The sequence below is a fragment of the Geospiza fortis genome, unplaced genomic scaffold (assembly GCF_000277835.1).
Source record: "Geospiza fortis unplaced genomic scaffold, GeoFor_1.0 scaffold162, whole genome shotgun sequence".
In the NCBI taxonomy this organism is placed as follows: domain Eukaryota; kingdom Metazoa; phylum Chordata; class Aves; order Passeriformes; family Thraupidae; genus Geospiza; species Geospiza fortis.
In genome coordinates this window covers 1,222,349-1,238,546 of record NW_005054316.1, presented here as the reverse complement: position 1 = coordinate 1,238,546, position 16,198 = coordinate 1,222,349, and the positions used below count along the sequence as shown (strand labels likewise).

General features: G+C 38.0%; 1 protein-coding gene across 1 annotated transcript in view; it reads left to right on the top strand.

Moving 5' to 3' along the window:
- Positions 1-578: 578 nt before the first annotated feature.
- The window catches only part of STXBP5 (syntaxin binding protein 5), a 122,649-nt gene continuing 107,029 nt past the window's right edge, over positions 579-16,198 (top strand). Inside the window, exon 1 of the mRNA XM_031056239.1 lies at positions 579-659. Within this exon, the coding sequence (XP_030912099.1) occupies positions 579-659 (81 nt within the window). The remainder of the gene's footprint in view (positions 660-16,198) is intronic.

The window sequence follows — 16,198 nt, the reverse complement described above, 5'->3', positions numbered from 1 at the left end:
ATGTCATACATGTAATGCAGCCATGGCTCCTGACTTGGCAAATTAAGCAAGTAATCCATACTGTGCACAGCATGGACCATGCTACTTGCTAAAATCTATCAAAAATCAGGCACCTTAGTGGAAAGGTGTTGTGCCACCCAAATAAGCAATCCTCTATAAAATCACCTAAAAATCTGATCCCTGCTTCCTGTCACTCAAAGAACACGTGTGGTAGTGCAGGCAGTGGTTTCTAAAGTGTGTTTTTTGAAAGCACTTAAGATACCCACAGCTGGCATAACTGGTTTCATGTAGGCAAGAGCTCTACATGCCTGAGCTTCCACCATAGATGTTCTTGGTCATTACCCAGTGCAACAGGAGATTACAGATACTGCTGATGGGAAATGTGCTGTCAGTATGGAGCATTTCAGAGAGCCTGATGTCAATTTTGCATTGATCTTCAGAGAAAGAAAAGAGATGGGTAGGAGACCTACAGTGCTCAGATGAAGCAGCATCACAATGCTAACATGTGACATGTGCCCAGGATAACATATGCTGCTTCTTAGCAGAGATCTGTAGCTTGGATACAATGCCATGCTGATATGGCCATGTGTTTGCCAGAGAACTTGGAGTACAGGCAAAAGTCATTCGAGTACATCTATACCTGCCGCATAGCCAAACAGGCAAGAATGCATCTGAAGTTACTTTATAAATTTTTGTTGCAGATAGATGGAATTTGGTGTGTCTGCATGGTTTCATTAAAGACAAAGACAGCATCTGCTTTGAACATAGCAGAAAGAATTGCTGGCTACGCCAATTCTGAAAGCCTAATAGCAGCTTTTGAAGGCTGTTGCTGCTTTTGAGGTAGCATTCCAAAAGACAGGTTATTGACTGATAGGCAATTATAAGGTTTTGATTTATTTTCATGAGGAAGATTTGAATACAAATATAAATATTGCCAAAGCGGATTGCATAAATGGCAGACTGCTTATATAACTCTGGATATGTGTCATAGGCAAGCATTTATAGAAATTCAGCAAGTTTCCTTCATTAAGTACAGATTAATTCTCGCTGATCTCCAGCTTCATCTGCTTCAGATCCAACTGAAAATGAGTCTGCAAAAATCTGTATTTTCTCATGTCAGTTTGAAAGCTTCTGAACTATTGATCAAACAAATTTGGAAGATCTTAAAACACGCAGCAAAGGGAAAACAATCACGTGTATTTCTTGAGCATGAATTGGCAGGAGGGAAAGGTCATTCCATTGACAGGCTGCAAACAAAGGGCACTTCTTTTTCTGGCAGCTGGAAACAAAAGTCATCATTCCCTCAGAAGTGTAATATTTGTGACCTCAAAAATGCATTGCAACCATTGCAACAGCAGGAAAAAGTCAAAAAAATTGCTCAGCCTGTCCAGGACACAGAAGATGTACCCTGTGCCTATTGTCCCCACTTTTTCTGCTTCAACAGCTCCCACAAGAATGGGGAAGCACTTGCTAAGTAAAATTAAGAGAGGAAAAACACCAAACTGAGCAGCCAAACCTGTTTCATCTGTTGGATACCAGTACATAACTTCCTTGGTAACCAACATTTAGGATATGAATAGGAGGCTACTAACAAAATGTGGGCATTCTGAAATAATGGTCTTTGCAAACCAGACATAGCTTTGAGAAATGGAGGTCATAGCTCCATATTACAGCTATTGTTTTACTAAAGCCCTGATGAATGCCAACACTCCATCCTTAGTATTTTGAGTATTTCCTTACAGACATGTGTGCAAAAAAAATAAAATTATGACCTTTTAAAATTTGCTCTAGACAAACAACTTATTCATTTTATAGTGATAATGGGTTTGGTGTCTAAAATGTGTGTATCAAAAGCATACAATGCTGAATGATGTCTTAGGGAATTTTATTAGGCTTGGCAGTGGCCTGTGATAAGATTGTGTCTATATTTACTAAGATCATCTTGGCTATTATGTTGCATAAGTTAAAAAAATATTTGCTAAGCAGTAGCATTAAAAAATAATTATTGTCAAAGATTGGCTTTTGCTACTTTAGAGGTAAATATAGGCATATTTGAATTCTTTCTCCTAAGTGGAACAGACACTGAAACTTCTTGTTTTTCAACAGCCTAATATTAACACTTACTTGCTAGGGTCAGATTTTGGTATCTCTACTCTATTATTTATCATGGTGCACTACTTCAGCTGTGTTCTCTGCTTTTAGTCAGCTACATCACAGCAACCTTTGTACAATATACATTTTATTTCTTAGCTTTGTCACAGCTCCAAAAAGACAATAAAAAAATGAGCCAGGTTTTACATTGTCAATAATCAAAACACTTATTCCATTTTCCTTATGTACTGTGTGATTAAAACAGTGTAATTAGAGGCAAACCAACTATTTCTGTTCTGCTTAGGGTGCCAAGGGGGTGGTCCATTTTCATGACATGTGAGACAGCAAAACACCAGTCTTGGTTTTCACTTTCCAAAGCAGTATTTGCTTTGGTGCCAATTAGGAAAGTCTTTTTTATCTATAAATCTGGCAAATTTTAGTTAAAACAAAAAAAGCACAGATGGTCAATAGACATAGAATTCTACTTTTCAGAACAGAATCAACAAAGTTGAGCACAAGCCTTGCAAATGCAATATTTTTGTAAAAAGGCATTTATTACATGAATATCAAGAGGCACCAGTTTTCTAAAGTTCACATTATCTTTTTAAAAAGTGCATACTCCTAATATTTTATGTAAGGAAAGGAAGTTTTCTTAAGCAAAAATGTTTCTTTTTTATATTATTCTCAACTGCAGATAAGTGAAGTGCAATTTCCAGTGCAGAGACTGCAAAAACTACCACACCAGTCTCTTGGTATATTTAGGAAAGTAAAACACAGATTTGGGAGGCTGTTCACCCCTCAAAATTTATTCATTTCCTTACCAGCTGCAAGATGAAACTGAGGAACCTCTAAAGACTAATGAGAAAGTTGCCTGTAGATTTGGTACTACCCATAAGACTTCTGAGATTCTTTCACTGGGCAGGATATTAAAGACTCAGTCCAAGTTAAAGTTAATACATCATTTGTCACGCAGAGAGTTTCTATTAAAAATTTCAGACCTACATCATTATGCACCATCTCACCATCATTAAGTATGTTCTTCATGGCTGACTAAAGTTAGCAAAGACACACTAATAATCAGAGAGCTATTACTGCTGAGAATTGTTAATGCCTCCTTTCATACAGACCATGCTCAAGCATGCAATAGTTATATCTTCCTCTCAGCTCTCTCTGGGTACCAACAGATTCACAAATCATTGTCCTGCCTGGTAGCCACTCCCTGCAGAGAGGTGTCTCAAACGGTGTTAGAAGGCTAAGTGTAGACACCAGTTGAGACTTCACTTTATTTTATCTTAATCAGACTGTACAGACTAACAGAATATTAGGCTTGGTGGAAGGTCTTCTCACAGTAAGTATCAGAAGTCTTTGTTCTGATTTTTTGGGTCTTCACACCATTGACTGTAATGCATGTCTGGCTTATACAGGTGTATTTCAGGGGTTTTACTTTGATAGGGATTCCAGATGGCTAGAGAATTGATTTGTTCTTTGAACTCTCCCCAGGAGAACTGCCTGTACTCTCTTTTGACCCTTCTCATTTGATGTGTTACACAAAAAACTGAAGAGGATTCCTACTTTCATAGTGAGTTTAAGCTCTTCAGTGTCTTTTCTTTAAACACAAATTCTCACTTTTTCATTCCTTTGCCAGATCTGAGAGCAAGGGACAGTTCAGTCCAAAAGAGAAGTTTGTGGTAGAAAAGAATTTGAAGTAAATATTTTTTTGGCCCTGTCCTTTGACAGCACCATAACCTAAACACTGAGTTTTACTTGCAGAGTGAGTTGCTTTTAAGATGTTCATTCTGAGTGTGACTGAAGCCCTGGGCAACCTAGAAAAACTCCAAGGCAATTGATTAGTGACAGTTGTAGACTTCAGCCAACACACCTATCAAAAACCAACTTTTCTCTCTCTGATTAGGGATTTTATAGTTTGTGCCACTCTAGTATCTGAAAAATGATGGAGTAACTCCTGCTTTATATCTGTGTTGAATTCAGTCATACCCAGTGGCAGGAATTTCTTATTTGAGTTATCCTACTGTTGGGAAGTGCAGCCCTTCAAGGCCTGAATCTCATACCTCCAGGGCTATCATGATGCCCTGATTTTTCAGATTAGCATTTGATTCAAACTCAAATTTTCAAATCAGCATTTTCAGATTAGCATTTTCCTTCTTATTTTGATTACTAATCCCCACAATAAAAACATTGACCCAAAATAAAAATATATATAAAATGCTATATACATACATACACACATATATGTATATATATATATGTATGTATATAAAACAAAGTGTTTGCTTGCTTTGACACAAATAGTTCAAGAATAAATTTCTTTGCAATGTATTCTGATAATTTGAAAACTTGTGAGTGAAATAACCACTACAGTGCTTACTTACAAATCTCAACACTGGGAAATACTCACATATGCTGTTAGAATTATGGATCTGAATGGTCATGCTAAGCTTATAATTCAGTAAAGGATATTTAAAGAACCTTATGTGTGTTCAGTGGTCTGTAAACAGCTTTTAGATTTAAAAGTGCACATCCTTCATAACTCCCTTCAATCCTGAAACAGTGCAAATATTTCACAGAAACAGACATATCTTTGTACACACTGACAATTTCTCCTAAAGAAACCTAGGCATAAGTGCTGCTTGAATTTCAAGTGTCTTCCAGGATTCTTGTCCAAATATTCCTAAGTTTTTAATGGTCAGATACAATGTTTGCACAATACATATAATTTTAACATGGGTTCTCAAACAGATATAAACAATACAGGGAATTTTTCTAATTTATATTACTTAGCAAGTGATGAATTGTCCCATTCATATTGTTTAGAGGATTGGAAATGCTTGTTCCAAAATATGGAGGGAAATATCATAAATCAGGGAATAGCTAACAATAAAGAAATCTAGATACCTGTAAATATTGTAAACAAAAAGAAACTCAGCCACAAGTAAAAAAGCTAGGACAAAATAAATAAATGTTGCCTTACTTGGGAGCAGAACAGCAGTTTACCAATGGAATTAAATCAGTGATCCACTTAATCTTGTGTCTGGCAGCAGAAAATATTGGGGACAGGAAGTTAAGAAAAGACCTCCAAAATGAAGAAATGCAACTCATCCCTCAGTAGAAGCAATTCCTTCCCTACCCCAGCAAAATTCTGATTAATTTGGTCATGAGTATCTATATGCAATATTTTTCAAAGTTGTCACCTAATTATCAGTGGATGTGCTTATCACCCGTCCAAATATCTTCAAAAATCTTTCACAGCTCTTGGCTGATCAATTTTTTTTCCATTAAATTACACCGCTTCATTTAGTATAGTATAAGAGATGTAGCCTGTTGTCAACTTTTAATTTGTTAGCTCTTAATTCAGTATTTTCCATTTTTTTATTTTTCCATTTTTATACCAAGTATAGCCACATCCCTTTCTCATAACCCCTTTTAACCTTCTCTTTTCATCATTATTTGCACACAAATAATGTCTCCTTGATTCATCTCTTTCCTCAGTGATGTAGACTTACTCTCCAATATCTTACAATTCTCCTAAACAAGTCAGACTCTCCTTACCTATTTTCATTTCACAATTGGACTGAGAAATTTTCATTTCTCAGTCCAATATGCATTAGTATTATCTAGAAATTTAGAAATTTTTATTGCTATTACCAAGCATAGCTTCTCCCTGAGCTTTCTACAGGCATGATGATAGTAATTTAAAACATGAAAATAGATATTCATATTTTCATTTGAAATTTTCCCACCATAAATATTAACTTACAGGCATTTTATTTTACAATTCATATGGCTCTTATTAGTTTTGTGAAGCCTTCTGACTAGTTCTCTCGCCTAGATGCCACAAGCTGTCTTTTCAAGATCATTAATAAATATATGTAAATGCACATATTAAACATATGTTGAAATATTTTGCTAACATTATTATTGTTTTGAAGTTGCTCCTTATATCTGAGGGTTTTTTTACTTTCATTTTTTGCCTTTTACACAGGTCTACTCAATTACTTTCTTTACATAATAGCTGATCAGTTGGACATCACTAGTGACTAAATAGAATACACCAAGTTTTCCTTTATCTTTGACAAGCTATATTTCACTAAATTATTGCAGACAGTAAATCTGGGGAGGATTATTCATTTTATTTGTAGAAGGGTTTTTCTCTGTTAAAGATAAATTCTTCACCCTGAGGCTACTCTCAGCATAAGGTCAAGAAAGCAGATATTCTTAAGAGTAACCTCAGACATGTAAAATAATTCTTGTGAGTACAAAGATACTTCAGAAAGAAAGAGTGCTCTTCTTGTCTTTCAAAACATCTCCTGTGATGTTTAAGTTTTCCATGTGTAAGGTATATCGATTCAGAACCATTATTTTAATTTCTGTTAGGTTTTTTGGGTTTTGGTTGGTTTTTTTGTTTTTGTTGTTGTTGTGGGGATTTTTTTTTTTTTTTTTTTTTGCTACAGTGTGTGCTCTGTGTTGGGAAGGAAAAGAAATTGACACACTATGAGAAAAGTGATAATTATATGTAATACAAGACACAATTCCTCAATTTTTTTCTCAATTTTAAAGCCTAGGTCAAGGACTTAGGTCAAGGACTTCTAAACTAGAGCAATAAAATAAAGAGTTGAGGGGTATACGTGTTGAATAAAGGAAGACTAAGTAAAAAATGCATTAGACTTAGTGAAAAATACATTAAACTACAGGGCCATGGAGGGTTACACAGTCCTTTGCATAGTTCTCACTTATGGAATATTGTGCAGCTGAGGTCAGCTGAAGCACTCACAATTCCACATTCAGACAGGAAAGAGCTGGAAGAAGAGACCTCCACCAAAGGATCTTCAGTTTTGGCATGTGTTTCTCCACTAATCCACTGGAGCTGGAAGTCACTGACCTCCAGATCACACTATTTTTTACCCACTTACATACTTTGTATTATCCAAGAGAAATATCCATCTAGTTCTGACTGGAGAGAGTGGGGTATCTAAACCCTGTTTAAAGTTGTATGCTTATTACACAGACACTACACAATGCTTACAATTACTTCAGAAACTAAATATTAGGTCGTGTCAGATTAAGATCATTTTCAAAACGTATGCAAAGCAAAGCAGAATCTTGCTTTCACCTATTTATGCTCTTTTAATTTGCTTAATTTTTGTATTTTTCAGCATGAAAATACATAAGCATAATTTGCTCCTATTAAATTTTAGAATGTTTTACTTCTACTGGACATAAATTTCACGGCTTGAACTCTCCTATGGGTTTTGGGCAGCAAGAGTTCTGTGGGGAAAATCTGTTTAAACAATGATGCTATTTATGTATTACTTACTCTATATACATTCACAGAAGAAAAATTTCTCTCTGCTTTCACCTTAATGAAAGCTTTTCCTTTATTGTTTACACAAAGTCCTATTTCTTCACTAAATTAAATTTACAGTTTTCATGAAATGTGTATTGTCGCAAATATTATCATTTTCTGCTGAAGTGCAAGGCATATTTCTTTGATCATACCTTCTCTTGTACAAAAATACAGCAGCAGGTATGTGCAACTGGCTCTCCACCCCAAAGAAAATTACCAAAGGGAAGAATTATACTGCTCACATAATTCTCTGTAGAGGCTGAGAGAAAACAAGCTGCATATGACATATGAGAGTTACAGTGCTGAATGCAGAACTCAATAGCAGTAATAAGAACCTACTCAGATCACAATAGGGAGATAAACTTCTTATTCCACTTAATCATTTACTTAGCTCAAAGATACCATGCTCCCAAAAGGTGTGAGGAACAAAGCATTATTCCTCAGCATTGTGTGAACAGTTTCATATACAGGGCAATGTTTGTTAATGCTTGTGTGTTCCATTTCAGCACAGCTGAAGTTACTTTATGATAAAACCCTAATATGCTTTTTTTTCTAGGAGGACACCTTTTCAAGACATCTGTCAACACCTGAAAGCTCCAAAGTCACAGGCATTAAGAATCCATCTGTTAGATATATGCTTCACTAAATTTATGCTTAAACAGGAATAATTCTTTGAAAATACTGTTCAGTGGCCTAAGTTCTTGATTCTAAAAAACCTGTGTTTACTGTGGGATCAGCAAGACAGACAAAAGTATTTCAAAGCACTTACTGAAAGATAGAGCAGCCTCTCTTCTGTCTGGTAGCTCTAAGGGATTCTTGAAATTTGGTGCGTCCAGGAGTGTCTCCAAACCTGAATGGCATATCCAGGAGGAAGACAGAGGACACAAATATATCAGCTGATATATGGAGAATATATCAGCAAAATATAAACACAGAGCGAGAAAATAACTCACCAACACTTGATATAATGGTTATTTATGGGATACACCTTTATCTTCAAAAAATTTGCTTTTGCTGGACTTCTAGACAAAAATATTCATGACCTAGAAATATATTTCCATGCACATAAGACTGCTTGCTCTTCAGATATGAGTTGCTACTCTAGATGTAGGCATAAAAATGCCAGAGCCCTGGGAGCACTCCCAGCCCTGACTGTCCCTGGCAGCCCCCAGGGACAGTCCCATGGCACAGGACTCATGTCAGCACCTGGAGCCATCAACTCCTGCCCCAGAAATGCTGCAGCTTGCCATGGCCCTGCCCAGCCACGAGCCCATGTCCCAGCCCAGCCTTGACACATCCCCATGGATGTTCCCCTTGGTGCCCAGGTTTGGGGCTGCCCTGGGGCCTCATGGCTCCCTGCTCCTGGCTGGTGGGTGTCTCACATCCTGGCTGTGCCAATGGACTCCCATAAGCAGCCACTGCTGACCCACAGAGGCACCAGGCCTCACACAGTGCCCTGACTACACGTTAAACCATCTTTACAATGAAACCTTCATGGCCCAGAGTTAGTGCAGTTCTGTATTTAGTATCACAGAAGAACATTGGGCTGGAAGGGAATTCAAGATCATGTAGTTCCAAACACTCTGTCATGGACAGACACCTTCCACTAGACCAGGTTGCTCAAAGCCCTGACCATCTTGGCCTTGGATACTTGCAGGGATGGGGAAAAGAGAGGGATATTAGTTAGGATGGAGTGTTTTTCAAAAGTTTACCTGCCATTTTTGCCTTAAAATCTTCAGAATGTAAGTAAGGGTCACTCAGGCTCCACCAGGAGAAGGTGTCCTGAGGAGAATGACTGAGGGAGTGGAGCTGGCTGTGGAGAGGGAAAACAGATCTCCACACCCTAGCTGGGAGGCAGAGCTGTGGGTAACCTCAGGCTGTGCCAGAGGCCTCTATGATTCCTCCAGACACACCTCAACATTGTTCCAGGGAAGTTACTTGCTCTCCATGTAAGGGGAGAGATGCAAATCTAATGCAAATTAAACAGCTCCTAGTGCAGATTGTAATTTAGGCACAGCTGCACGCAGCAGTACAGGCTGTACCACAGACTTGCACAGCTAAACCAGCTCGCCTTGTGTGTGTAGATCTCAACTTCCAGTTGCTAAAATTAAGGCAATCTCTTTTTTCCCATTAACCTGTCAGTCTTGCCTAAGGAGGGGGGGCCTCTGTGCAAAGTTTTTCTTCCACTGTGACTCAGGAAACATCTTCTCAAACTGAGCATCCATATAGAAATGGACTAAAAAATAAAGGTATAATTCATAAACGCTGGCTATTCCTAATTGACACTGGAATCAGTCTGACTGGAGTGCTGCAGCAGAAGGGATGCTGACTCACAGGGAGATTTGAAGGAGCAGATATTAATGACTTCTCACACACCTTGCCTGAAATAAAGCTGAAAACTGTGATAATACACCAAGTTGCCCGACCCAATCTCAGCAATAGGTCTGAATTTTGGTCATGACAATGCCATGAACTATGGAGCTTGCTGAGCTGATCTAGTTAAAGCTTACAATATCCTTCAGACTTCAATTCAATCAGCTACTTCATGTCAAACTCAATTAGGACTTCAAAAAGACTTAGACTAAGTCACCAGTTGGATCTAAAACCAACTCAAGAAGTTCACTGATTGGTAGTGTCCTGGGACAGACCCTAAAAAAGTTTAAAGGGAGAAATGAGAATTGTCAGGATCACTGAATTTAATAAATTGGAATCCATCCTGCACACTCTAGGCTTCTCCTACCCATTTGCCTTGTTACCTGCTTATTTTCTCTGAAACAATTATTTACCTTGTTAATTTCAAATTATTATGCTGTTCTTAAATTGGAGCACACCAGCATTTTCTTCGAAATGTCTCAGCTGTCTTTGCATTTTGCCTCCTGTCTCACCAGGTGGTGAGGGAGCAGGAGGGAGGGAGGGGAGGAGATGCAGGAAGAGGCAGATGAAGTTAAGAGCATGCTAGAATGCATGTTAGAATGCTCATACTTTTATGGTGAATGTTTTAATTGTCATGATATCTGAAATTTTCTCACACGATGGAGCTAATAATAAAATTTAAATATATATCTGTGTTCTTGTACTGAAGAAGGGTTTCCATTCACAGAAAAATGGTAACATGGATAAAAATAAGTGTATTAAAAAATGAAAGCCTAAAATTAAATGAAGCATTGATGCATTTTGGATCTTCTAGCTTCAGCATCTTTGAAGGGATTGTCCACTTGCTTGCGTGCTTAGCCTTGTGGTTTATGTAATTCACCACTTTTAATTTAAAGCAAGAAGAGAAAATACCAGTGAAATAGGAGCCATTTTTAACAAAGGTCTAATGTTTCTGTAGTCTGAGTACTTGTCTAATTTGTTAAACTACTGTACAACAGACCTTCCAACTAATGCATTGTAATTAGAATGACAGTAAAAAAAAAGGGTTTTTTCTTGTGTTTGACAATCACTTTAAATGATTTGCTGATGAAGGATCCTGTCTGAAATGCTATACTTCACACAAAGTACTGCATATAAATAGATCACTGTATTTGAAAGACATTGCACCACTATAATTCTCTTTTCAGAATGGATAAATTTGTTTTGTCCATCATATTTTAGCTTTAATTCATTTAGTACAAAATGAACCTTCCTCACTTGGCAGACACTCATACGTCATCTTAATTTGGCTACTTTATAAAGCTTTTGTTGATTTCACTTCTAATACTTTGCTTTCTTTTAATGGAGAACAATTATAATTCATATTTACCTCACACAGGACATAAAGTAGCACTGTAATAAGAAGCATTTGTAATATACTTGACTGAAAACTATAAAGTGTGTATGATAAATCCATATGAAACAATATTCATTATTCAGTAAAATTTTGGCCCATATTTTTCCAGATGGATAATAGCCTTAAGCTATTAAAAAGCTGTTCTGACTAGCATTGTATGTCTGAGGTTTTAATACTGACTTAGGCCTTCTATTAATGTAAAACCTAGAAAATAGAAATGAAGCTCATGGAATGTGAAATTGTAATTTTATTTTGTAAAAAGCAAAAAAAAAAACCCCAGAGGTTAAACAATCTCCATCTTCAGAGGCATGCAAAAGTTAGACATGACTCCAAGCAACGTGCTCTGACATTGAAGTTGCATCCAATTTATGACTTGAGTAGACCAGTGGACCAGATGATCACCAGAGATCCCTTCTCTCCTCAATTATTCTGTGCTTACATGACTCTGCATTATCATGTCTCAAATATCCATATAGTCATTAATATGTCTCAAATATCCATCAGAATAGATGGAATTACAGAAGCAATATGATAGAAGGCAAGTAATGATGCAATTTATGTACTGGTAATGAGCATGTCACTCTGTCAGTAGAGTAAACCATGTCTTCTCATGATGTAGCCTAATCTTATAGGTACAGTTAAGAAGGTGCCAGGATTGAATTGAAGGAAACCTCAGGTTAATTACATGTTGAAGTGATTGCATAAATGTAAAAATTAGAAATTCCTCAGAATCATTGTTTGTAATTTTGCTTTGGCATCTAAAGACCTACAACAGATTAAGCAAAACTCAATGTTGAATATATGTATTACCTGCTCCTCCTGTAAATCTTCACCATCCACTAACAGTGCCCAAGTAATGATTTTCCTAAAAACATAGAGACTGAAACCCCTTCAGTTTGAGATAAATATTATGAAATCAACTCATACACAAATAAGTATCCATAAAAACTATAATTAGTAAGAAATTGAATAAATTGACAAAGTATATCAGGGTCTGATCCAAAGTATAACAGATGTGAATTTTATGAGCCTAAGTACAACACTGGACTTCAATATTAGGTAACACAGATATTTTCATTACATGCAGTAAATTTTAATGTACAGTTTGATAGCTGACACTGCCTTAGTCTGGTCTATCATGACAGTCATGGGACAAAGGTGCAAAGAAGCATGTGAGATAGTGAGGAGAATGCGGCACAACCTCCTTGTCACGTTTCCATCATGCAGTGCTGCTGTCATTCATCTCTTTTTCCTTATGTACACTCCCTTTCTCGTGCATCACCTCTTGTCACTGGTAGTGACCAGCAGTCAGAGACCCACAGTGCACAACTGACAATTCCTTGAACTCTTCCAAGACATCCATGCCTTTCTTCTGCCATGCTGTAGCTCTGCACAACAGCTACATGGGCACTTGTACATTATTTGCTATGCTGGTTGTGTAGATCACTGCTGCAGAGCCCTGCCAATTCAGAATTCAACAACCAATATAAGCACCTGTCATTCTGTTTGCTGACCCAAGCTGAATGTGCAGGAGGGTTGGTGCAGACTCTGCAGCAGCAGCAGGTCTCTCTCTGCCATGTATGTCCATACAGCCTGATAGCATCCTTTTATAAGTGCTTGTCATGCTGTTCCATAGGTCTTTTATTATGGATGCCCCACGATCTGTGTGCCTGCCAAAGACCACATAGGCTTCCAGATGCAGAAACTCATCATATCAGTATAGGCATGGTCCATAAGGATTTTTCTGAAGTGGGTGAATTTACAAACAGTAGACAGTTCACCTCCAGCTGTGGTTCTGGTGAGCAATAGCATACCTTTTGTTTCCTGGAGCTGACCAGCTAATTGACATATGCTCTTAGTTTCTGTCTTGCTTATGGCTAATTCAAACCAAGCTGCAGAAAAATAAAAAAACTCACCTGCAGCTGGGAGTCCTCCTTAGAATTCATCACCAGTGCAGATTATTGTGGGGAAAAAATCACAGATGTTTGTTTGGCAACAGCACTAAATCTAGAAAGCTTGAGCAGTTTCCCAGCAGGCAGGAAAGATTCCAAAACTCACTTGGAGCTGTGGTTACACTGCCCTGTCCAATACACTTGAGTAGAACAACCTGAATAAGATTAGTCCAGAAATGTTTCCAAGTTTCTTTCTATTTAAGGCGAGGAAATGTTTGGCTAGGGCTCAGTCGATCGTGACTGCAGTGACTAAGCACCTTAAGAAGTTCTCAGGAAAGCTAAGCGTGCTTCTTAGACTTCAAAGTCTGGATTGACTGACTTTCAAAAGCTTTAGTACTGTTAGAGGCCAAACAGGGATCTTGAGGTCACTTCTGATGATCAATTTCTCACATATGTTGAGTATTGCAATAATTAGCAAAAAATTTGCAGGGTGTGCAAATCCCCTGCAGCCTTCTCTGGACACAACCAGTAACACTTTTGGGGCTCATGTACAAATTAATGACAAACACCATATATGGACCTTTCACTTCATTACCTACCCACTGCTCTTGGTTATTCCAATAAATTTTAGAATGCACTATAATTGGGTGGGCTTTTACTCATTCTGGCTCATGAGGGATTACAATCACTCCTTTCTTCTTCAAGGCAACACTGGTGATATATCATCCCACAAAAACAAACAAACCATCCCCCCAAAAACCAACCAGTAAGGCTCATAAGCACAGTGATAACTGCACCCTACAGTCATCTGTGAAGTTATTGTGAATATCTTGAGGCAAAAGACCAAACAAGGCTGACCTACACTAACTAATGGTCTGTGGGCACTGGTATGTAGAACACTTCATGCCCCATCGTCTCAGATACCTAATAGGAACATTGGCTGTTTACGTGGTATCTGTAGAATATCAATCAAGAAATGAGCAAGTGATTCCCTCTCTCATTTTCTAGCAGCCTTAGATAACAAGATCAGTAAGAAATGACAGGCAAAGAAAATGTAACCCATGTGGATTCATTTGATGGCAGGGATTTCCACAGCACTGCTGGGGCCTAAGAGACTTGTGAACATTTAACATTGGCTCTGTCCCAGCTGGACTCTGTCATAGTTGAGTACAACGTTGCACACTAGCTGGGTCTGACTGCTTCTTGTCCAGCTGAGCAAGATACTGGACTTTGGACTGGGATATAAAACCGGCAAGCGATTTCTGACATTGGAGGCTGGGAGGTCTGAGTGGGCAGCATGAAGGAAGTTAAGCAGAATGGTCTTGTTTGTAAAACAGGATGTGGTTACTGTGTAAGTGCTGGAGGCCCAAAGAAGCTCTCAAATACAGCAGCTAAATTCTGAGAGATAAAGAGGATATTTACTGAACTATAATATTAAAAGGCCTTTTACTATTCCAACTGATGTCCCAGTGAACCTAACAATTTTTTTCATTAATTTTCTGGAGAAAATATTTGGAATCATTTTTACTGGAGGAGCTGAAGTACCAGAGAACACTGATTCCTTGAAAGGCATTAACCTGAAAGCATGAGGAACTAGTGTTGGTCCAACAAAGAGTATATTGTATCACTTGCCTCAATGTTTGCATGTATTGATACAAGGTTGCAATAATGAAGCGCTCCTCTTAGGCACTAATGTAAACTGAAAATCAAATCCAATCTTTCTTCTAAAAATGTTCAGTCCAAATAAAGAATGCGTTCATAGACCAAGTATATAGAAAGTAAGAAAAAGAAAGAGACTGCAGTATACAAAAAGAGAGCTTTTAATGTCCTTTAATTTGTCACCCAGTTTTGAGGGGGTTGTTGCCGTGATTGATATTCCTATAAAAAAATCAGGTTAGTTGTACTATCAAAGTTGTATCTAGGAGTGTTTGCAGAGCCTGGCCTAAAACATCCTGAACAGAAGGACTCAAAGGGACTATAACTTACATTCTTAAAGTTAAACATGCACCTGTCTTTACCTTTAACAGCTTATATTAACCATTCAAACATGGCAAGTTCTGCCAATTTCCTTCCCAGTTCAGTCTGTTATAATAAGCGTGTGTGAATAGATGGGAAAATAGACATTACTTCAGTAACTTATACACAGTTAGCTAAAATATGTTACAGATAATTAAAGACATGCTGAAACTGCACATATTCATCTCTTAAGTTGATTTTCACATCAGATATTTACTGAACGTTATTTGAGTTTACTTCTTTCTTTTTGCTAGGATTTTTGTCATCTTTGGAAGCATTCTTTCACATTTTACCAAGATGATTTCAGGAAATGTCCAACATTTCTGTCCTAGTAATGCAAGGAACAGCTCTGTAAGTCCACTTTGCAGGAATATGTGAACTGTCTTGGTTTCTTTCAAATGTTTGGACATCATAAACCTGCTGGCAATACAGCTGTTAATTGTCAAGAACTTACAGGTCTAAGAAGAGTTTGTGGGATTTTATACTTCTGAGGTTATGGAGATGGCTGCATTGTAGCAATTCCACTGCATTCGGGTTATGCTCATCCCTCAGTGCACTACGGCACTGGACACTGGGCTAACACAGTGTGCCTGGCCATTAGGCTGGAAACACCACCTGAAAGGACCATTTTCCAGCCTGCAGAGCCTTCTACTGCTAAGGCATTCATGCTGAGGCAAGGAAATGTGAGCCAACGTCTTGATTCACATCTCTACAAGTTTTCCCTCCAAAAGGGATTGATCAGTTAATTTTAGCTGAAAAGAAGTTCAATAACGAGTCACAAATAATTATGACCTTCATGAATAAAAAAACATGACTAAGATGGAATAATATCTACTGCCTGACCACTGACTATCCCAAACTGCAAGCTCGCAGTAAAAGAAAAATAAAAGCAAATACGGAACAGCAAATACTGCACAACAGGGGCTATCAGAACGAAACGTTTGCCTCTGTGCCACCTGTTTAAATTGGTTTTGCAGCCGTAAAAATGAATGGAAGCACCCTAGTAGGCCCGGCGCTCGCCTTGCGGCGGCAGAGCTGGCCGTGGTTCCGCCGGGCGGTGTTGGGCAG